Source organism: Cucurbita maxima, unplaced genomic scaffold (assembly GCF_002738345.1).
Source record: "Cucurbita maxima cultivar Rimu unplaced genomic scaffold, Cmax_1.0 Cma_Scf00022, whole genome shotgun sequence".
NCBI lineage: Eukaryota > Viridiplantae > Streptophyta > Magnoliopsida > Cucurbitales > Cucurbitaceae > Cucurbita > Cucurbita maxima.
The window spans coordinates 3,524,328-3,547,885 of NW_019272038.1; the positions used below are offsets into that span (position 1 = coordinate 3,524,328).

Below are 23,558 nucleotides of genomic sequence, written 5' to 3' on the forward strand. Positions count from 1 at the left end.
ATTGCATCGTTGCCTGTTGTATTGCTTGTTGCATTGTAGCCTGGTTAGTGACTTGTGTCTACATCATCTGAGTCTGGTTTTCCATAGAGGTTAACATGAATGTTTGTAGTACAGATCTGTAGTGAGGTTAGTTGTTGGCTGCCTAGGTGGAACCTCTACATTATTGGTAGACACCGGTGGGACTGCTTTAGGAGGAGGTGCAGTAGAGTCTGCGTCGGGTAATTCTTGAGTCATTGCTCTCTTTTGACTCATTCCTAACCTTGGTGCCCATGGTATAGGACACTTAAACCATTGGGGCATTTCATCAACCTCCTCTTGAGGTTCAGGTACAAGTTGTTCCACCTCAGGTGACGGGACATCAGTGTCCTGAGCGACTCTTCTTCTTCCCCTTCTAGGTCCAGGCCCGAGATAGGTTCTACACCTCTTTGGTGCCATTTAGCTACCACATTAGAAAATTTGCTGTTACAATTCATTCAAGGTTCAACCTCTAGGAAGTGTGCAGTACAATACAAGAAAACAGTCATGAAAAATTCTCTACTTAACAACTCAGCTCTTAATTTCGCAATTCAAATTCATGAGATTGTTTGGTTGCAAGCGGCACGTGATTGATGGGTGCATCACAGAGGATACGACACTCTAACCTAAGTGTCTACAAGACCTATGTCCTTTTGACCGATATTCTTAGGGGAGACTTTGATAAGCAATTTGGCGAGGTTCGTGGTGGTGGTATGGTTCTTTGTGGTGTTCGTTCTAACTCAGAGCTACACGACGAGCTTGACTTCTCTGTTGACAGTGCAACAATTACAACCCACCATTACAAATATAAATGAGCTTTTGACGAAGCAGTCATGGGTGAGATATCTAGAAGGTTCATTTGTTTGGAGGTTGTTGACCTCTGTGGGGATTAAGAATCTCAAGTCTTATAGGTCTCCTGAGGAACTCGACAAGTTGCTAAAACTAGGAGGCTCCAATGGCAGCATTGATGCTGCTTTTGATGAAACCCCTTACATCAAGCTCTTCCTGTCCAAGTTTCCTAATAAATACATTACCACTGATCCCACCTACAAAACTGATGGATTTGGGTCTGTAAGTCTCCCTTCTATGAAACTAATATAATATTTAACGAATCTTTTATAAATGTTTCAAAATTGTCACATAACCAATATTGTCACATCAGCTCTTTGAATCAATAATGTTATTTTCTCTTTTATACTATTTCATTTGTAGGTCGGTTAAAATTATGAATAGAACATTATATTATGGTAATCTATGTCTTATCTTTATATATTAATGATAGTTTAACATGATATTAGAGGGATTATTTTAATGTCGATTGATGATGCCGATAGGCATTTTCTATTGGCTCACCATTTGTGGCAGATATATCAAGAGCGGTGTTAAATGTGAAAGAGAGTGAGAAGATGAACCAATTACAAATAAAATGGTTTGGTGATCAAGGCAATTCCTGGTCTTCTATTCCAAAGGTCACCTCTTCAAGGCTGAGCCTGAGCAGCTTTCGAGGCCTATTCTTCATTGTCGGCACTGCTGCCTTCATCTCTGTCATCATCTACGTCTTCATTTTCCTTCACAAAGAACTGCACACGCTCCGTCACACCGCCCATGGAGGCTCCAACTCCTCCATTAGGAGTAAAATTCAAAGCAATACTTAAAATCTACGACAAAAGAGACTTGACTTCCCACACATTCAGAAAGAGTAATCCTCCACAAGTAGTAGATAACAAGATTCAAGCGAACCACGGTGATTCTGTTGGCGCCTCATCGAGCTCGAATTATTTTCTAAGTCCATCGAATGATTCGGTCCATGATACGAGCTATGTGTTCTTCTCTGTGTCAGGGGATTTGAGTTCAAAGAATCAAGCTATAGAAATGGTGAACCATACAACACCAGACATTGTACCCCAAAATTAGGAGTATTTAGGATTTTAGGCAGTTTTTCGGATGTAGTTTTACTATAACGACCCTAGATTTCTACTAACCTAGAGTTGCTACTATCGTCATAATGTACTTATTATGTGCAAAAATAACCGTTTAAACTTAATTATAAAATATAAACTTCATCTTAAAACATTGTTATGGACTTGCATGTTTCGAAAACATCTTTAAAACGACACGAGGAAATAATAAATGAAATAAATAAACATTAAAATTAAAAACATCTTATCCTAACCCAAGTCTAATAAAATAAATGCTACCACCCTAGGAGGTTGTTCTCCGAAGGGAGTAGACACGAGGCGGTGTGCTAGTAAGGACGCTGGGCCTCGAAGGGGGTGGATTTGGTAGGGGTCCTACATCGATTAGAGAAAGGAACGAGTGCCAGCAAGTAGACACGTTTTAAAAACCTTGAGGGAAAAGCCAAAGAGAACGATATTTGTCTGCGGTGGGCCTGAGCTATTCCAAATAAATAGTTTGACTAGACTGTGACTTGAGATGGAACACCACCAAAGGTCTGAGCGCAACAGAATCATGAGTGACTATCAGAGAGTGAGACTCCTAGCGCTTCTGAATGAGTCGATTAAGGGAGTAAAAAAATGAGTAACTCAGCAACGCGAATCCTTATCGAGACGTCCAAACAATCCTAGAGACATAATAGACCACCTCGACATCGATAATTGAATGATACTCTTTACCTCACCACATTGAGCATGGATGAGTAGCATCATATTTCTAACAAAAAATATATATATATATATATAACATCCACGATACAAAGAAAAACTTTATATGAACATGTTCTTTTTGTGCATTTAATTAATATCCTAGACCGGTACGTGCACACGTTCAGACAATGAAGGGTATTAAAAGTTGTCGGTATGATCCTTTCATCTTGGAGAAAAAGAAAACATTTAAAAACACGAAGATACACCAACATTGACTTAAACGAGCTGAAGTTTAAAATACACCACGATGCATACGAGAATAGGTTTTGGATATATTTTAGATCGAAAATGTAAAGACAAACTTACACTCTGGAATGACCTCTATGTGACCGTACTTTAATTTGTTTGGAGTATATTTAACTGCAACATAGTTATAAGCTCTCGTCTTATCCAATAATCACAAGATGCGAAAGTTAGGATACTGTTAATAAAAAATTTGATATGCCCAAATTAAACGATTTCTTAGTTCAAAATGTCTTGCTTAAATTCCAGCATCTAGTTGATGCAAGACGTGCTCTCGGGTTCTTTCACAGGTTGGCCCAAGAAGAAGAATTTTGATCATGGGTTGATCTTATGGCATTATGATTCATATTTTAGCGAAAGCGCGACTGATAAATTGATGCTCGAGCTTTGATCGAGTAAATTTTTGAAGAAAAATGAGGATTAACTCTATCGCTTTCTCAATTTATGAGTTATTGATCCAGAAAAAAGTTTACCCAAATACGATTACTTTTAGAATCATGATTAATTCGTCATGTAAAGAGTGTAAATTGCAAGAATCTTCTGATATGTTGAATAGAATCCATGAGAGTTGTTGCTTTGCTTTTTTGATTGTCAATGCTTGTTTTATTTATAAGATTTTGGAGGAGGGGGAGAATTGAAGACGATATAACGAGATTGCGACGTCAACCTTGTCCTAACCCTACATTCAATAGTAACTCAAGTAGCTTCGAAGCTCTGTTAAGCTTCCTTAATCGTTTTTAGTTGACATGGAGGCTTATTAGGCTCTTAGGGGCATCTAGTCGGTTTAATCTCATCTCTCGTAACTAGAAAGTTCGGGCGGGCTAAACCAATCTCCGGGTGCACACAAGTTTAAACCTTTGATAACTCACGATCCTTGGGTACAAGGTCTACTAGAAACATATTAACCTAGGTCAACATATAAACCACACTAGCTGTAGCATCCAAATCTTAATAGAGTTCCTTCGTGCATGTTTTACTAGGAAGATATACCTAAAAATTTAAGAGTATCCAACCTTCTATTACATTCTTAATTCTTGAGGCAAGTTTCTCCATCAGGACTGGTAAAACTGCTTTGTTGTATTAATTATCATTTTCTACTTTCTTTAAAAGTATCATAATTAGAAAAATTTTAGAGCTTAAATACTTTTAGTTAAAACCCTATTCACCTATCTATGGATGTCATACCGAGTCCAACAATTCATTCACAATCAAATTAATTATGTGGGCACAACATCTCACGTGTAATATTCTTCCATCTAAGACAAGTCAATTATAACTTCTAAGCCTTCTCATAATAAGAAATAGGTATATCTGCATTATCAATAAACAACTCTCAATAATCTTGCGAAATAGTCTCTCCCTTGTGATTAGCAACTTGACTAAGTTTAGAGTTTTTTTTTATGCAAATTCTATTTTGAATTAATAAAATGTGCGGTGATTACCATGTAGTTAATGTTTTGCAATGAAGTCCATGTATAATGGTAAGACAAACCTTCTTAGAATGACTTACTAACAAATCTTATAACTCTTTTTTATATTCGAAGTTGAAATATATCTCTAGCAATGACTTGACGGAAGGTTAAACTTAGAGCATAGAGTACTACAAAACAATCTAAAACTCTCGTTCTCTACGAATTTAAATGACAACTCGTTCACAATTATCATCTTGACATATGTTGTTCTACGTGTTGTTTGGCTAAATTAACAATATTATTACCCCATCATTTATTCAAGGTTGAAAACTTATTCTTTAAGTGCTTTCATAACGTGCTAGTTCCACAAAAATTAATATCACAAACATACTCTTTACAATGCATTTGCCTAATGGATCTTGATTAAAGAAAATTGCGAACCATCTTTGATCTTCCTCTTTGGTAGGAAAGCTTTTTTTTTTTCTCTAGTTCTTATTAACTAACACCCACATAAAATAGACTCGTTATATTTATCAAAATTCACACATGTTAGATGACCATTTAACAACACCCACATTTTTTAATGTACAAACTCTCGGTATGTGCAAAGGGATATAACAGATCAAGACTTAAGGTACAACACGTGTTAATTTAAACTTCAAAAAAAGTTTATCAGTTACCAGCCTACTAGAAGAATGAGAGAGACGGTGCAAGAGAGAAACAAAGACAAAAAGCGTGAGAGCGAGAGAGAAAGCGACTAAGATCAAATCCCTGAGAGTGAGAGAGAAACAAAGACAAAGAGACCAAGAGAGAGAGAGCAATGTGACGACAAAGAGAGAGAGAGAGACCAACGTGATAACGAGAGAGACGTTGTTAGGGTATAGTGTTGAGGATTATTGGGAGTGAGTCTCACATTGGTTAATTTAATGGAAGATCATGAGTTTATAAGTGAGGAATACTATCTCCATTGGACTGAGGTATTTTGGAGAAACCCAAAGCAAAGTCATGAGATATCATACCATTAAGAAGAGTCGTGATTCTTAACATATAGAAGTTGTAAACTCAATACTTAGGACAGGACTCGAATCCAATCGAATCTTTATATTATATTTTGGGTTGGGTCGAGATGGGTTCTCAGATTTTCAAATTAGCAAATAGTGGAATTAATTTTTTAATTTTTTTATTTTAAATTGGGCTATTACACTACATCTAAATTTTTATTTTAATTAATATATGTATAGCTTTCCTTGGTCTTTTAACTCTTTTAAAAAATTAAATGGGGAAAGTGGATGGAAGGTGAGTCGTCTGTCAATTTATTGAACAGAAGAAGAATTGAATTGTTGGAGATAAATGTGTGACATTTTCTTTTCTCCATTATATAATAATGTCTTTACCATACTCTAAAACCAAATTAATTCTTTCTTCTAAATATTTATATTTATAAACTCAACCTTTATTATTAAAAATAATCTCTATTTTTATTATTAAAATTAAGTTGTTACCTCTGTCATTGTCAAAACCCTTAACTCAACAACGCTTCCGACTCTGACACGTAGGTGTGGGCTCCACCCCTTGTGAACTTTCCTTCCACGTGGCTTCATCCAAGCCTTTAATATATTTAAGGACCACAAGGCTTTTGACTTGTCCAATAGAATCAGGAAGCTTTCATTAGTAATTTTGCATGATACTGAAATATTGCGTCTTTGATTTGGTCAACGTCGACTTCCCTTGATTAAACAAGTATTATACCCAAATAAAAACTTACAATACTGTTGCCATAGAATATATTTAGTCAAATATTATATATATTCTTTAAAATCTTTATTTTTCTACGCAATGCTTCAATTATTTTTAATATATAATCTATTTTTACTCTCAAAATTGGAACATAAAATTACAAACCATGGTTTTTTTTTTATCATTTTTGCAAGGAATTTGCATACCAAATAAATACATTTTCATTAAAAAAAAAAAAAATCAAATAGTGAGGAGAAGAGTCATTTTCATCTTCACAGTCGCTTTCATGGCGTAAGGTCAACGGTAACGGCCAGACCCAATGGAAATAAAATCCATTAATAATCAATATATAACAACATCAACCGCCATATTCTCATCACTGCCCTTTACCAACAAATTAGCCTTGATTCGTGTAGGGAGTCACCGGAAAAATGAAGCCAAATCAGGGCATCCGCCGGGCTCTGTGGTTTATCGCAGGCTGCGTGTTGTTGGTTGCGACGGCGGGGGAGGCTCGGAATGTGAGCGTGGGGGTGGTGTTGGATATGGAGAGCTGGGTTGGGAAGATGGGGCTGAGCTGCATCCACATGTCGCTGTCGGAATTCTATCAAGCTAACCCTCACTACAACACTAGGATTGTTCTTCACCCCAAGGACTCCGCCAGCGATGTCGTTGGTGCGGCGGCGGCAGGTTCCAAATCTTTTGTTTTGAGAATTATATGTTTTTAATGGTTATATGAACCCATGACTCTCTCTCCTTTTATTATAAGCTCTCGTGCTTTGTTTTGGATTTTCTCAAAATGTCTCATAACAATGAAGATATAATCCTTTACTAATAAACCTATGATCATCCCCTAAATTAGCTGATGTGGGACTTTCATTATCCAACACCTCCTCTCGAATAAAGTACGTCTTCTCTTAATAGAATCCTCAAATATCAAACAAATGACTCCAAAAAAAAAAAAGGAGTCGTGCCTCCCGCCTCGAAAGCATAGTAAAAAATGACTAGACTCCAAAAGAAAAAGGAGCAGAGTCTCGATTAAGGGGAGACGTACTTTATTCGAGGGGAGATGTTGGATGTTGAATGAAAGTTCCACGTTAATTTAGGGAATGATCTTGTGTTTATAATCAAAGAATACTCTTTCTATTGGTCTTTTAAAAAGACCAAAGTAAATTCTTATGAACTTATGCTCAAAGTAGACAATCCTTTGATGATATTCCCTGAACCTTATTCATTCGACTGAAAGTCAAGACTCAACTCCCTATCCTTACTGTGTTTGAATAAAGGTAGACGAAACTCAAGACAAAGACTCCTACTTCGTTCACTCTTTTTCCTGTAAAGACTATTTCTTATTAAATCCGGAGGTCTTTTACTAAAGTCTAGAGAGTTGTGTTGGTCCAAGGTTAATTAGAGTTGTAGCGGGTTACGTGTTACTTGTCCGGTTCTTTTTATATAAAATGGGCGTAACATTTGACTTTTGATATAACAGCTCTTGACCTGATAAAGAACAATAAAGTTCAAGCAATTTTGGGGCCAACCACTTCGATGCAGACCAACTTTGTGATCAAGCTCGCCCACAAAGCTCATGTCCCCATCCTTACCTTCACCGCCTCCTCCCCCCGTCTCGCCTCCTACCGCAGCCCCTACTTCTTTCGTCTCACCCAGACTGACTCTGCCCAAGTTGCCGCTATTAGCGCCCTGGTCAAAGCCTACAATTGGAGACAAGTACGTTTTAAATTATTGTTCAATTACAGGACTTGGCTGCCCTGCAATTTAATCTTTATTTTTTTGTGTCTATCCAGGTCGTTTTGATCTACCAAGACGACGAGTTTGGAGACGGGATGTTACCGTATTTGATCGACGCATTGCAGGATGTGAATGCACGCGTCCCATATCGGAGCGTCATCGATCCAACGGCCACCGAGGATCAGATCGGGGAAGAGCTTTACAAATTGATGACAATGCCGACCAGAGTGTTCTTGGTGCACATGCAGCCGTCTCTAGCGATTCGCTTATTCGCTAAGGCCAACAAAATTGGAATGATGAGGGAAGGTTACGCTTGGATTTTGACTGACGTCATCGCGAATTTACTCGATTCCATGAGTTCCTCTGTTCTAAACTCCATGGAAGGAGCTTTGGGAGTGAAGACATATGTCCCAAAATCAATGGAGCTCGCCCGTTTCAAAATTAAATGGAAACGGGAATTCGTAATGGAAAATTCTGTCCTCACCGATCCACATTTAGACATCTTTGGACTGTGGGCCTATGATGCAGCTCGAGCACTAGCAATGGCAATTGAGAAAACAGGGGCCAAAAACTTCACATTCGAAAACCCGAAAGGATCTGAAAATCTAACAGATCTTGAAACGTTGGGGGTTTCTCGAAATGGGGAGAAAATTGTGGAGGGGTTGTCGAAGACGCAGTTCATGGGGCTGACTGGAAACTACGAGATCGTGAATGGGCAGCTGCAATCGGCGGCATTTGAGATTGTGAATGTGAACAGTAATGGAGGAAACAGAGTTGGGTTTTGGAATCCTGAAAAGGGGTTGTTGGGTAACAATATGATAGTGATCTGGCCGGGGACTACGGAAGCGGTGCCGAAAGGGTGGGAGTTTCCAACGGCGGGGAAAAGGTTGAAAATTGGGGTTCCGGTGAAGGAAGGGTATAGTGAGTTCGTGAGAGTGAATGGAAAGGAGGTGGAAGGGTATTGTAGGGACGTGTTCGATGCGGTAATAGAAGCGCTTCCGTATGCCCTTCCGTTTGATTACATTCCCTTTGCACTGCCAAATGGATCTAGCGCCGGTTCCTACAATGACCTCATCATGCAAGTTAACAGAGGGGTCAGTATGTTTGTATTCATTTTATTACTTCAACTCTGAGCACTAAAATAAAATATTGGTGAATGTGTGGTTTATGGACAGGTCTACGACGGTGCAGTAGGAGACTTAACCATCGTAGCAAACAGATCCAAGTACGTTGATTTCACCTTGCCATTCACAGAGTCGGGAGTTTCAATGATCGTTCCAACACAACCCAACTCCAAGAACAGAGCATGGCTTTTTCTGAAGCCTCTCACTTTAGACCTTTGGATTACAAGCTTCTGCTTCTTCGTCTTCATGGGGTTTGTGGTTTGGATTCTGGAACATCGTATCAACCAAGACTTTCGTGGTCCTCCCACTCATCAGATCGGTACCAGCCTCTGGTACTCCTTTTGCACCATGGTCTTCGCCCAAAGTAACCACATTTACCGACCCAAGACTAAATTTATAATTTTATCTTCGAGTATATTGAACAATTTATTCATACGTTTTTTGACCCGTACTCTTAGGGGAGACTTTGATAAGTAATTTGGCAAGGTTCGTGGTGGTGATATGGTTCTTCGTGGTGTTCGTTCTAACTCAAAGCTACACGGCGAGCTTGACTTCTCTGTTGACAGTGCAACAATTACAACCCACCATTACAAATATAAATGAGTTGTTGAAGACGCAGCCATGGGTGGGATATCAAGATGGTTCATTTGTTTGGGGGCTGTTGACCTCTGTGGGGATTAAGAATCTCAAGTCTTATGGGTCTCCTGAGGAACTCGACGAGTTGCTCAGACTAGGAAGTTCTAATGGTGGCATTGATGCTGCTTTTGATGAAATGCCTTACGTTAAGCTCTTCCTTTCCATGTTTCATGATAAGTACACCATGGGTGATCCCAACTACAAAACTGATGGATTTGGATTTGTAAGTCTCTATCCCCTCTCGTGAGATTATGGTGTTATGAGATTATGGTGTTCTCCATATTTAATATTCACATATAGTTTAGCATGATTATTGTAATGTCTATAATGATAATTATGTTGGTAGGCATTTCCCATTGGCTCGCCATTGGTAGCAGACATATCAAGAGCGGTGTTAAATGTGACAGAGAGTGAGAAGATGAACCAATTACAAAGGAAATGGTTTAAGAATGAAGACAACTCGTGGTCTTCCATCTCCAAGATCACTCCTTCGAGGCTCAACTTAAGCAGCTTTTGGGGCCTATTTCTCATTGCCGGCACCGCCGCTATCACCGCCCTCCTCATCTACTTCATCATTTTCCTTTACAAAGAACAACACACGCTTTCTCACGCCGTCAATGAAGACTCTAACTCCTCTATTGGCAGTAAAATTCGAGCTTTGCTCAGAATCTATGACAAAATAGACTTGACTTCACACATGTTCAAAAAGAGTAATCATTCTCAGATGGCAGACAACAAGATTCATGCAATCTACGGTGACTCCGTTGGTGCCTCACCGAGCTCCAATTACCCGCCTAGTCCATCGAATTATTCGGACCATGACAGTGACTCCGAATAATCAAGTAATGAAAATGGTGATTCATACAACAATGGAGGTCGCTCCTCAAAACTAGAAGTAGCCTTTTGTAGATAAATTTGATTTTTCTTGCACGGTGCAAAAACTCAACAGGCCCTTCAACAAATACATGTCTTACAAACAACAAAACCCAATTGAGGTTGTCTGGAAATGTGATGATACCATTGATACCGGGTCTATTGCTTGGAAGGTAATTATCCTAACCAATGAACTACAAACACCATGTCTATAATAAACTCAATAGGCCCCTTAGTACATATATGTCTTATAGACAAAACCCGAAAATGTGATGATCAATTCTCAGTAGACTTGTCATATATCATTCAAGGACACAAGCCAACAACAAAAGACTAAGTATACAATCATGTTTATAATAAGCTCAACAGACCCCTTAGCACATACATGTTACTGGTGTGAAATACACAAAACAACAATTTTTGTCGAGAGTTGAACCAAGGTCTATTAGTTGGAAGGCAATTATCCTACTCAATGGACTACAAACGCCATGTTTATAATAGCTCAACATACCCCTCAACACATACATATTACGTGTCTCAGTAGAACAACAAAAGACTAAGTCATACCGTTTTCTTTATCCTAACCCTTAGCACATACATGTATTATAGATAAGAACCATATGTTGTTCAATCATTTTTCTTCTTTTATCCTAACAATTGGACTACAGACCATGCTTATAATAAGCTCAACTGACCATTCAGCACATAGATGTGTTACAAGATCGAGTACATACACGATCTAGTTGATTCAGTCTATAAATGTGATGTTCAATTCTCAATAGACCATGTCATACATTTTTACTTTGCATTTGTTGGGAGTTGAACCTGAGTATATAGTCTTGGAAGGCAATTATCCTAATCGTTGGACTACAAACGCCATGTTTATAAGCTCAACAGGCCCCTCAGCACGTACTTGTGTTACAAGCATTCTAACAAGATCTAGAAATGTGATGTTCAATTTCTCAGTCTCTCAATGGGTATTCAATTTCTTACGGTCAAGAAATGTGTGGTTCAATTTCTCTCAATAGACTTGACATATATTTGTTGCTAATAGACTTGGCTCGGAGTGCTTCAAAAGCAAGGGTGCTACGTTAAAGCCAACTAAACCCTTTAGTGGTTGACTGTTGAGTTAAGCACGGTCAATCTCAAAAGGATTATTAATGAGAATTTTACTAAACCCGAAATACTATTTATTAGAAAATCTAAATTCTAAGAAAAGGAGACTAAAATGGTAATTTAACCATAAAAGTATTTCACAATTATTAATATTAGATTAAATTACAAACTTAGTCCCTATATTTTTAAAAAATTAGAATTTAGACCATATAAGATTAGAATTAATTTCAAATTTTATCCAATTACAAAACTATGTTATAAGGTTTTATACATCGAAAATATACCAATTTTGTAATTATCTTATTTATAATTTACTTAATTATTCTTAGTCCAATAATTTACACTTTTTTTTTAATCTTAAAAAAAAAAACATTAAAGGGCATAGGGTATATATAGATATACCACTAGGAGTGTTGTGCCCGCGCCACTTTCAAGTTTCATGATCATCGACCTCTAACTTACCGAATTGAGCCCTAACCGCAACTGCAAGCTTGCCGTTCAGATTCTGATATTAGGAATAATCTCCTCCTTTTAGAATTGAAATTCTCCCAACTCCAAAATGATCTGAGTTCCCTGCGATCCATCCCCGTGTTTTGTCCATGGCGATCCAATTTAAGTTCAGGAGCTCGGTGATCTTCGACTCGGTGGATATCGATGGCCGACCCTCCATATCAATTGGCGATCTTAAATCCAAAATTATTCGGATGAAGAACCTCGATACCTGCCAAAACTTTGATCTCGTTTTCTCCGATGCCCGTACCGGACAAGGTATTCCATCATCTCTCTGCCACTACTGGTTGCATGGTAATTGGACTCAAGTGGAAGCGTCCTTGGATTTACCATATCGTTCAGTTCATAGTAATGGATGATCCTTGAGATTTTACCTTTTGTGAAACAACGTTTTGACGAGTCAGTGCATATTGGAATTAGGCAGCTCAAACGCATTTGCCTTTGTGTATAATTCCATTTATATTGAAGGTATTTAGCTTAAAATTTTATCTTGATACTCCTTATTTTTACAGATTTGGTTGACGAGAAATTTGAAATTCCTAGTGGTTCATGCGTGATCATAAAGAGAGTTCCTGCGGGATCAGTTCCTTCCAATGTGTAAGATGCCCTGTTTTTCTTAATTGAGTTGTTTATGACAATAATTGTAGTTTCGGAATTTACAGACCCGTTACGTGCATGCTTCTGCACCTATATTTATATTTTTGTTGCTGCAAAATCAACTGTGTTTTGAGTATTATCTCTTACTTTTACTGAAAATTTTGGGCAAAAACAGTGTTCACTTTGTGTTACTGCTACAGAGAGCCTTACACAATTCAATTCGAATCACCAACTTCCAATGAATTTTAATTATTCAATCCTAACTGAAAATTACCGGCGGTTTCCATATAATGATACTGTAATGCAGTGTACATCACGACTTGTTTGGGAAATTTCAAGTCAAAGACACTGACATGGTTAATTCATCTCGTCCAGTGGTATGTTGATTATTACTTTATTTGTTAGTTTTTTTTTTTTTTTTTCTCTTGTCTATAAATAAGGAACTGGGTGTTGCTATATTATGATGGTTGACAATATGGTTAACAACGGCAGCTGTTTCAGAGTAATTTTGTGACAATTTCATTTGGTGTTTCTATCTTATGCCTTATTCTTTTAATTAGTTCTATATGAAGGAAAATGATTTTTTTAATTATTATTTTATTTTTTACATATAAATATCTGTATAATTCTGTTCTTGACCATGGTTTTAATGCATGTCTTATTAGGTTAAGAGTTAAGAGGAGTATATGAAGTCGTGTGTTTTATTCTATCAACGACATTTAGAACTGCAGGCTCTATGTCAACAGTCGGCTGACTAATATTTCAGCCTGTATGTTTTTTGTTCTGATAGCCGTTGCATATATCTTGAAGCCCAACATGGGGTCCCATCCACTAATTGGACATGTTGTGTTGTTGAGTTTTTAACAATGCTTCTTTAGTTGGTTTATAGTTAGCACATTAACTTTTATGTGTGGGAGTCAATCTCATCATTTCTTGAAAGGATTTATTTGTATTGTTTCATGGGGTCCTATCCACTAACTGACCATGTTGATGTCGTCAAGATTTTAACAATGCTTCTTTGGTTGGGTTATAGTTTGTACATTCACGTTTATGTGGGGAGTCACTCTCATCAATTTTTTAAATGATTTATTTGTATTATTTATATTTTGATTTCCCTCTCTGAATAATTATTTTGGACAATTTACAGGAGGCTGAGACGGACAATTTTGATGATTTTGGTGTAGACTTATACCCTATTCGCAAAAAAACATCATCACTTTCTCTCAACCATAAAAAATATGATGCTGTTAGGTTGTTTATTTTCCCTATCATTCTTCTCCTTTTGCTATCAAATATATCCGCAGTCCTATTAACTCAACCGGAAATCTTTTATTATGTTTTCAGACATTATAAGGAGACTGAAAGAGGATATATTGAGCCTGAAGGAAGTGGCATTAGTGAGGCTATTCAAAGAGGTCTTACTTGAATTCTGTTGTGGTATTTTTGGTTTCTAATCCCATTCTTATCTAAAAATCACTATGTTCAGATTCAAGTCATGGTACAACAGTTGGAGGAACTGAGCTGCAAACAAACATAAAAGTTCATATTGGCGAGGGAATTGGTTTGGAGAAGTAAGATGTGTAGTTACCCTCTTTCACTCTAATAGTTGGGTTGTCATTTGTTTTGATCATCTAACTTGTCGTACCTGTTGGAATTTGTAGACCAGTTGTTGCAATGGCTTCAGTGAATCATGATTGTGAAATACCGCCAGAACTTAAGTGTACGCTTTGCAAATCACTCTTTGTGGATGCCGTTATTATTGGTTGCTGTAAGCATAGCTTTTGTGAGAAATGTAAGTTTCTGGAGCCCATTGTTCGGTTCTCTAACAATCTGCATTTGGAAATATTTTGTGAACTTGGTTTTTGTGAGAAATGTAAGTTTATGGAACCCATTGCCTAAATTCTTATTGTTTCTGCATTTGGAAATATTTGTGAACTTGAGTGATACACCCCATGACATTGTAAGCATTGTTTCTGTAAATTCTATGATGCCATGTTCTAAAAGTATGGTTTTTAATATAAATTTTCTCATAGCCTTAAGACTTGGTTGTAGTGGTTTTAGTGGTAAACGGTCTTAAATCATACAGACCTTCAAATGTGGCGGGATTAGGCCATAGTTTTAACTTTAAACTAATGCACTATCTTTAGTATATGAATAGAACTTTGTACACATCTGTGTCACATGTTCTTGAATAGCATGGTGTCGTTACGTTACAAACTAGAAATAATTTTTACAACCAGCCATACTCGGGGACTACCCTGTTAATTCTTAAATCATGAGCATTAACACTGGACACAATCATTATTACTTTTTGTCCAGATTTGAGAAACACTAGGCTTGCGGGCAGGGGAGTGTGAGGGGGAAACAAAAATTAGAAGAGTATTATTGATCTGTCAAAATTAGTCCTCACTAGAGAAAATTGCTATATTTATTAGGCAAATATTATCGACTCTGATACCGACTGCTGGATGACCTTCTACTTAACCTGGTAGTAAGAAAGCTAGTAATACCATCAACCATTGTTATCTTATATTTTCAAACTTAATCTTTGCAAAATTCATTAATCATCACCACTCCATACCAACATCCTACACTCAGAGAAGCAATATAATGGAGAACTTAAGTTTGTGGAAGAGAAGATGATTGAATGAGCATCTTCCTGATTGGTTCAGGGATGGGTTTAATAATGTCCTTTATATGTTTTACTTTATCCTTCCTCCTTTAAATTAACTGAGAAGTACATTTCATGACCTGTCATATGTTACGAATAATGTGCTTCCTTTGTGGTTATAATTTGACTTGCTATTAACATACATCATGTAATCTTTTGATTGCTGGTACAGGCATTCATCATGTTCTACTGCGAAAGGCAAAGTGCCCTAATTGTGCCTCTACTAAATATAGACTAGAAAATTTGTTGCCAAATTTATCTCTTAGGCAAAATGTTGCTGATTTCCTTGAGTCTCAGATCCTGATGGGCAACCCAGACAATGCCATTCATCATGATGCACCAGGTAGGATGATTATATTTGCATGTTCTTTTAATGATAGGTTTTAGCGTGTAATCATATATTTTATCCTCCTAAAACAGATGAAGAATCAAGAATTGAAGGAGAGGACATGCCATTTCTGTCGTATGCTACCAGTAGGGGTTGTAATCAAGCAGTGGTGGAAGACATCAATGACTCATCATTAAAAAGAAATATGGTAAATGACATTTGACTTTATTCTTATTATTTCTGAGGATGTCACTCATCATAATAATCCTCTTTTCCTCGGATGGTTAAGGTTGATGGAGCACTATTTGGATCGGGCCACCCTGAAAAATTTGGTGGTATGCCACAAGACCTTCCTCCTTTTGATGATTGCCAAGGGGAAAGTCAGCCTGTTTTTGGGGATTTTAAGCATGGGTTGCTGATCAACGCCTCTGGTAGGATATACATTCAACTGGAACGTTTTTTACAAGCCTTGTCCGACAATTTTATTTCTAATCAGATAACAAGGTGCCAATGGAAGGTTAGAGAGCCAGCTTGCCCAATTCTCTCTGTAAAATACCCAAAAGCAGAATAGCCAAAAGACACCCTCACTCAGCCAACAACCTGTCTATATATTCATTCTCACTATTGCAAATTTAACTAACAACAAACTTTGGGCCCCACACAATTTTCATACACAATCATTCCCCCATACCTGCACGCTTCCCTACTTGCTTACGTGTATACACCTTTGTAATTGGCGGCCTATCATTTTTTTCACTGCCAAAAAGAATATTCTCATTATTGCCATTTTGTGCTTGTAGATATACCGGGAAAAATACAAAACCTTGCAGATTTTAGAAGACAAAAAAAGGTAAATATTTTGCTTTCTTTCATGTTTTTGGTTTATGTATGGGCTCGCATTAAGTTGATGTCAAACTTTGCCCTTGAATTAATCAGCGATGCCGTGCTTGTTACATGTGTGGTTCTCTGGACCATCTCATTAGAGACTGTCCAGTTGCTTCAAAGCCACATCCCATGCATCTAATGGGTAAGAGTTGACTTTCCACTCATATCTTGTACGTTTGGTGGAGCCTTTCCTATAAGTTGTTTGAGTTAATGTGTTGAATGTTATATTTTCAGGAGCTACGCCATATTATGCATCACCTTGGCATCATGTCAGTTCCTTTTCAAACCTGTATGGTTGTACCATGCCTTTCAATACATCAACGGTACCTGAAGCAAATTCTTACTGGGCATCTCTTTATGGTGGATATCCTGCCCCAAGGTAAATTTCAATGTTTGTGGGTTTTTAACATTGCATGTAAGAATACATTTTTGGTTAGAGAGAAATAGAATAATCTTCCAATGTGTTAAAGATTATTATGCATAACTTTGGGGTAGCATTTCTTTTGTAGCTTCTCTTTGAGGCTCTGGTTCAAAAGTTTTTTGGAACTGTTGCTATATTTGTTCCAATTTGAATGCCGTTTTATATACCCTCCATCTGTCTGTAAATTTATTATGCATAATATATATTGGTCACTACGTTTCAATGACACTTACCTACGAAGCTTGAGAAATTGTTTAAATTGGTCCCTAAAACAAGTGTTTATTAGTTACACGCAGAGAAATCTAACTGGATGTGTTAAATATGGTATAACTTTGCTTCATTTGTCAATTTTAAATGAAGTGGCGGGGTAATTAGTTTGAGTATATTGGACTATGTTAAATGAAGTGTCTGAGAAAATGATTATTTGTTTGTTTTATAATAATAGTTGAATAAGTAAAAGTTTAACAAAGTCACGTAAGCAGATTCACGTGATAGAATGTGCCCAACCAAATTTCTGGTAGTGTTAGAAGCTCATTTGAACGAATTTATTGGTTAAAACGTTGATTTTTGAAAATTAGAGAACAATTAACCCATATATGTCTTTACTTTTGACCTTGCAGTGGATATGTGGGCATGAGAGACATGACTGCTCCACCACTCCGGAAGATTGATGAGTTCTGCGGTGGTTATTCACAATCCGTAGACGTTAGTGACACTAATAAAAGAGGGATGATACCTGATAATCGTACCAGGAGGTAATCCTTTTACTATTTTGTGATATCAAACAACGTGTGATAAATAATTCTGTATCCTCTTCTCTGAGGCCTATATATTGGCTAGCACTCATAACATATCACTGCCATGGAAAAACAGAAAGTTCATGGAAGTTTATTATCCTTTTCGAGAGGGCAGTATTCGTTTTTTATATTTCTAATTCATTGATGATGAGATAGATTATTAGCTGAATACACGTGGAATTTTTTTTTTTCTTAATTTCCCTATCTAATTTTGTGATTGGAAATGACTCAACACTGCACTTGTGCGGCTTTGTAGTTCCACGTGCACATTGAGTCAAGCTGAAATCAGAAGAAAGAACTAAAATCTTGAACTCACAAAATAAATAGGTAGCAAATATTTTAACATTGAGAATATTTTCGTTGTGCATATTTAAATTTTACTTCTAGGCTTTTTCGGAACGCTTGAAAATTTTCCAAAACACATTACTTTCAATTTTTAGCATTTCTTTTGTTTGGTTATTATCAACGTTCTCCAATCCCTTGCTGAAAGCCTAGTCCTCTAGGCTTTCCCAAAACACCTGAAAATTTTTCAGAACACATTGTTTTGAATTTTAGCATTTCTTTTGTTTGGTAATCAGGAACATCCCTTGCTGAAAACCTAGACCTGTGTTGGGATTTGGAGTATGTTAGAGGAGTTGAGAATTCTTTTCATTGCTAATTATCATTGTTTTTCTTTCTTTAACGTGAGTTTTTTTAACTCTTCAGGGCAATGACTTTCATCAATGAGGATGGGTGCGAGGGAGAAGATAATGTTGCTAAGAATAGAGGTCTACATGAGTGGGATGGAAGATCAAGAGACTATAGAATGCTCGAAGAAAAGGAACACCCGCGTAGAGAAACTGCCAAGGACGAAATAAATTGGCTGTATGATGAAAAAAGGAAGAGTTCCCGTTCTTCTAAAGATGCTATGATCAATCAATTCAACGGGAGATTAGGCCTGGACACAGAAGGCTTGCCTTGCAACACCAAATTACTGACTAAGGAGAGGTCTGAACATCACCATAGAAGCTTCCGGGAGGTTGGAGGGAGGACAGATGAATGTTGCAGTCATTTTAGCTCGAATCACCACAAAAAATGCAAATTGAAAGAAGATAAAACCAATATGGTCGAGTTCGACTTAAAGCGACAAACAAAGAAGCATCCTAACGACTCAAAGTTTGATTTAGAACAAAGCTTTCCCAGATCGAGAGGTTCTAAGCACAATGCGCTCACTCAAGATCATCATCGGCAAATGGTTTGCGAGCCAAACGATGATCGTGTCCATAAATATAACAAAGAAGGCAGTGAAAAACTACAGATCTGAATTCCAAGGTACAAATGTATATTTAGCATCTTACATATCTTTGGCAATCCGTGTTGTTACCTTCTTGGTTACATGATTACAATGGTTTTCTATTTTAATTTATTATACATTTTGTTCAACCTTCTTAGACTAGCCAGACTCGGATTGGGTGCAGGTTTTATTAGGATTATTATGAACGTAGTGATTCTAATGTGAAATTGTCGGATACAGATATTGGTTTCTGGGTGGGCTTTTGACAGGTAATTTAGTTATGTAACTAACTTTTGTTTACCTTTTTAGTTTGAAGTGTGGAAGCAAGCAAGAAAGAGTTCTTAGATCATGGATGTAAGCTATGGTATGCCAGATTTTTGTAAGCAAAGGTTCTTGAAGAAGCAGTTGAAGGTACGTTTCTTTCGGTTATGTGATCATCGGGGTTTAAAGCGCAAGTAATGATTTATTAATTTTTTTGAAAAATTAAATATAATTTTAATATTTAGGAATAGGAGACATTTTGAACAAAACCGACTTCTGGGGATAGTTGATTTTAATTAGTATCAAAATAATAATTTGATTAATTAAAATTTAGCGTAGTTAAATTAATGGTTTTATTGTAAATGATTTGATTAACTTAATTTAGATAATACTAAATGCCTTGTTTTTTAGTTATTTATAATTTTAAAAAATCCACGTGTTTTAAATTACATCTATTTCAATTGTATTTCATAAGCCTTTAAACGGTAAAGGTGTCTAATTTACTTATTTATTTTATTTTTTTAATGAAATAAATTCATAAATTTTAAGAGGTTGATTAATAATGTATTGGATTCCAATGGTTATTTCTTGTTATTAATATCAACAGTTCAATATCTACCAAGTTTTTAGCATGGTGGTGGTAGGAGAACTGAAAAAAAAAATTACATTTATATGAAAAACGGCATTTATAAATAAAATGCATAATATATATATATATATATATATATAGACCTAAACTATATATTATAAATTAAATTTAGTTTTTAAACTTTTAGATGTATGTATTTTGTTTTTAAATTAGTAAATTTCTAAATTTTTAATCTGAATGGTCATTAAATTTTCAATTGATTATATTCATAATTTGGGTTTGCCACTTGATAGCTTTGACATTTTCTATAACATGGTTATATTACTTCTCATTTTTAAAAGTGAATTATTCCTACAAAAAGAAAAACATGGATCAGTATTCTTTGTTATTCAACATAGAATTGTTTCAAATAAAACATGATAAAATTTAGGTCGTCAGAAGTTTTGAATCCATATTTTGAATTTAGGGCACGAGTCATTACAAATAGTATTAAAGTGGTATCTCTCCATGTAGTTTGGGGATGAAGCAAGGCAAAAAATTGTGGACATGTAATACACGAGTAAAGGAGTAGTGCATAAACGAATTTGGACCACATCTGAATAAGAGTGATACAAAGGATAAAATGACTAGGAAAAACTTAAAAGAATGGTAATAAAAGCTTTAAGAAAGTGAAAGTTACTATTTATACCAACAAAGTTTTCTAGGAAATATGTAAGTGGAGACAAAACATGTTGAAAGACCTTTATTGGTGGGGATATTAGAAAAAATAAGTAATTTTAAATATTTTTGTATATATTTTTTCCTTCCCCATTTCTCTTTCTTATTAAATATTATAATTTTAAATAAAAATGAAGAGCATTCTCATTTTTCGAAAATGAATCATTTGTTGGAATGGGAGAGAGAAGAAAAAAAAAATGAAAATGATATGGGGATGTGGATAATAATAACACAAAATTTGAGTAAAGTTTAAAGGCAATTATAAAACTTTTAAAATATGACATATTTTCCTAAAAAATTAATAGTCTGATTTAGAGAGAATGAAAGTTTATAAGTATTTTTATCTATTTTTTAGTCCAGTAAAAATGATAGATTTCTTCTTTTTTTTTTTTTTTAATACATTTTTAGTATTTTGAAATAATAATTTTTAAAGTTTAAAAATAGATCTAAATGGTGTTTGGTTGAGAAAATTAATCTATAAAAATTTAAAAAATAATTCTAAACAGTTTAAAGATATTATTAAAAATTTGAAAGTCGGAACAATATTTATAAAAAAAAATAAAAATAAATAAAAAAAGTTAAAAAACGTTTCCTTTTCTGATTAAGTAATACGCTAGGGTTTTACGGTCTTATTTAGTACGCGAGGCCTACTTGTTCTTCTCCATTCGATGAACGGCGGTGAAGGGTAGGGATCCGCCGCCTACCTTAGACACAAGCATTAGAATACTTTTTGCGTATTTTCGTTATCGAGGGAGTTTCCAATTTCGAATATCATATCATTATACTAATCAGTCATTGGGCGATCCGGCTGAGTGCGGGATCGCATTCGGTAGCGGATTGTGCTCTATCGGCGTTTGCGGTGGAGATTCCAGTCGCCGTCCAATGGTCTGGCCTTTGGATCAGTACATTTGTGTGGGTGCAATTGAATCTTCGACCTCCGTCGAACTTCACTGGCTCAGGGTGAGTTCTAATAGTAGTGCTGATTTTTCATGTTTCTCAGGAAATCTATCATTTATTGATTCCGTATTATTTTCCAAGTGCGATATGATTAAATCCTCTGTATTTGAGTAGGTACAATAATTTTCTTTTTTCTTAGGTTTTTTAATGTTCCTTTATGAGTTAAAAACGAGTTTTGATCTATGGCATTGGTAGTGAATTTTTATCCTGAAATTGTGAATCCAAGTAGAATTCAAAATAATGCTGCTGCCATTTTATAATTGACATCTCCCATGAGCATATGTATGTCTCCCATTGTCTTGCCCGGTGGACCTTGGGGAATTGTGTACCTAATGCTCACATAAATACCATTCGGAGTTTGTCAGGCTTCTTGTGCTTCTTTTAATGTGCTTGGAGTTTGGAATATTCTCCAACATCAGTTCTAAGGCAGCTGCAACATATCTGAATGTATTATTATGTTATTTGTACTTGTTTGTTTTTTCTTTCATGCCGGATCACTTTTTCCTCATAGTTTGTTGAATGGATTTATTTGTTTTCTGCTGTACTGTATGGTTTATGCTGATATTTTCAGGCCTTGTTTATTAGGAACCTTTACTTTTCACATTTCCCCTTGTGTTTTGTTGAGAATGGAAAACTTTGACCTTTTGATCTATGCTTAGGTTTAGGTTTACAAGTGGTAAGATCCCACCTCAGTGTGGAAACCTCTCATTAATAGACATGTTTTAAAAATCTTGACAGAAGCCTATAAGGGGGATCCCAAATAGGACAATATCTGATAGATGTGGGTTTGAGATGTTAAAAATAGTATCAAAGCTAGACACTGGGTGGGTTTGGGCTGTTTCAAATAGTATCAAAGCTAGACATCGGGCGGTGTACCAGTGAGGGCATTGGGCCACCAAGGGGGGTGGATTATGAGATCTCACATCAATCAAAGAGGGCAATATCTGCTAGTGATGAGTTTGGGCTGTTACAAATGGTATCAGAGCTAGGCACTGGGTGGTGTACTAGCGAGGATGTTGGTCCTGAAGCGTGTGGATCATAAGATCTCACATCAATTAGAGAGAACTAGTGTCAGCAGATGCTGGACCTCCAAGGGGTGGATTGTGAGATCCCACCTTAGTTGGAGTGGGGAATGAAGCATTTTTTAAAGGGTGTGGAAACCTCTCCCTAGTAGACGCATTTTAAACTTCGAAGAAAAGCCTGAAAGGAAAATTAAAAAAAAATAATATTAGTAGTGAGTTTGGGTTGTTACAGAGGTAGCCTAAATAATTAAGCTTTCGTCTATAAGATTCTTTGCAGTCTTAAGTTGGCTTGTTGATGCTTTTCATCTGGTCAGAAGAGTTGGCTTGTTGATTCTTTTCATCTGGTCAGAAGAATCCTCCCTCTTAAGAGTGGTGATAAGAAAATCAACTGGCCTCTAAAAGTCAGATGGAGGTAGTCACTCAATGTTGTGGCAATCAGTTTGGCACCTTTATTCCACTTTTTTTGCAATGGGGAAGTTAGGTTGAAAAATGGGCATGCTTTTATTGTTAAGTTGTTTTCTCTTCATTGATTATGGTCGAGAGTCATATGTTTAATGGCAACTTAATTCAAATGTCTAAGACTAGAGGTTAGGTTTTATTTAATCTTTTTAATATTTTGAAACAAGTGTAAATTGGATGATGTATATGAGTCATTGCTCTCCTGATCTCCCGACTGTACATTTCTTCGTAGTTTCCTCCGTATATAATTGAACTGTCCCTAGATTCTGTAAGATAAGCTGAATGTAGACCTTATTTGGAACGAGGGTCATGGAATCAGAGTTAGGGTAGTCAAGCCAAGTTCTACCATCATTTTTTATTTATGCACACTATTCTGATGATGATGTTGTGTTGAAAGCTATAGAAATCGAGTTCAAAGTTGGAATTATCACGTTTACGTCTGTATAACCCATAGGTTAAAATATAAAGTAAGATCAATAGAGAATTTTTTTTTTTTTTTTTTTTTTTTT

General features: G+C 36.3%; 2 protein-coding genes across 3 annotated transcripts; both read left to right on the forward strand.

Moving 5' to 3' along the window:
- The first annotated feature begins 6,481 nt into the window (after positions 1-6,481).
- LOC111496545 (glutamate receptor 2.7-like) lies at positions 6,482-10,624 on the forward strand. The gene is made up of 6 exons (XM_023147017.1): positions 6,482-6,757; positions 7,557-7,792; positions 7,870-8,907; positions 8,989-9,301; positions 9,396-9,796; positions 9,920-10,624. The coding sequence occupies exons 1-6, from the start codon at positions 6,502-6,504 to the stop codon at positions 10,409-10,411; spliced, it is 2,736 nt and encodes a 911-aa protein (XP_023002785.1). The 5' UTR covers positions 6,482-6,501; the 3' UTR covers positions 10,412-10,624.
- A 1,356-nt stretch (positions 10,625-11,980) lies between these two features.
- On the forward strand, positions 11,981-19,719 carry LOC111495991. Of its 2 annotated transcripts, none has more exons than XM_023146201.1 (16): positions 11,981-12,330; positions 12,585-12,669; positions 12,977-13,046; positions 13,817-13,920; positions 14,014-14,084; positions 14,156-14,240; positions 14,331-14,461; positions 15,513-15,683; positions 15,761-15,876; positions 15,958-16,099; positions 16,469-16,518; positions 16,605-16,695; positions 16,788-16,932; positions 17,595-17,729; positions 18,477-19,082; positions 19,354-19,719. In XM_023146201.1, the coding sequence occupies exons 1-15, from the start codon at positions 12,162-12,164 to the stop codon at positions 19,072-19,074; spliced, it is 2,163 nt and encodes a 720-aa protein (XP_023001969.1). In that variant the 5' UTR covers positions 11,981-12,161; the 3' UTR covers positions 19,075-19,082; positions 19,354-19,719. The 2 variants fall into 2 exon arrangements, with proteins under 2 accessions (XP_023001969.1, XP_023001970.1); XM_023146202.1 differs by having other exon boundaries at positions 14,014-14,066.
- Positions 19,720-23,558: the final 3,839 nt, after the last annotated feature.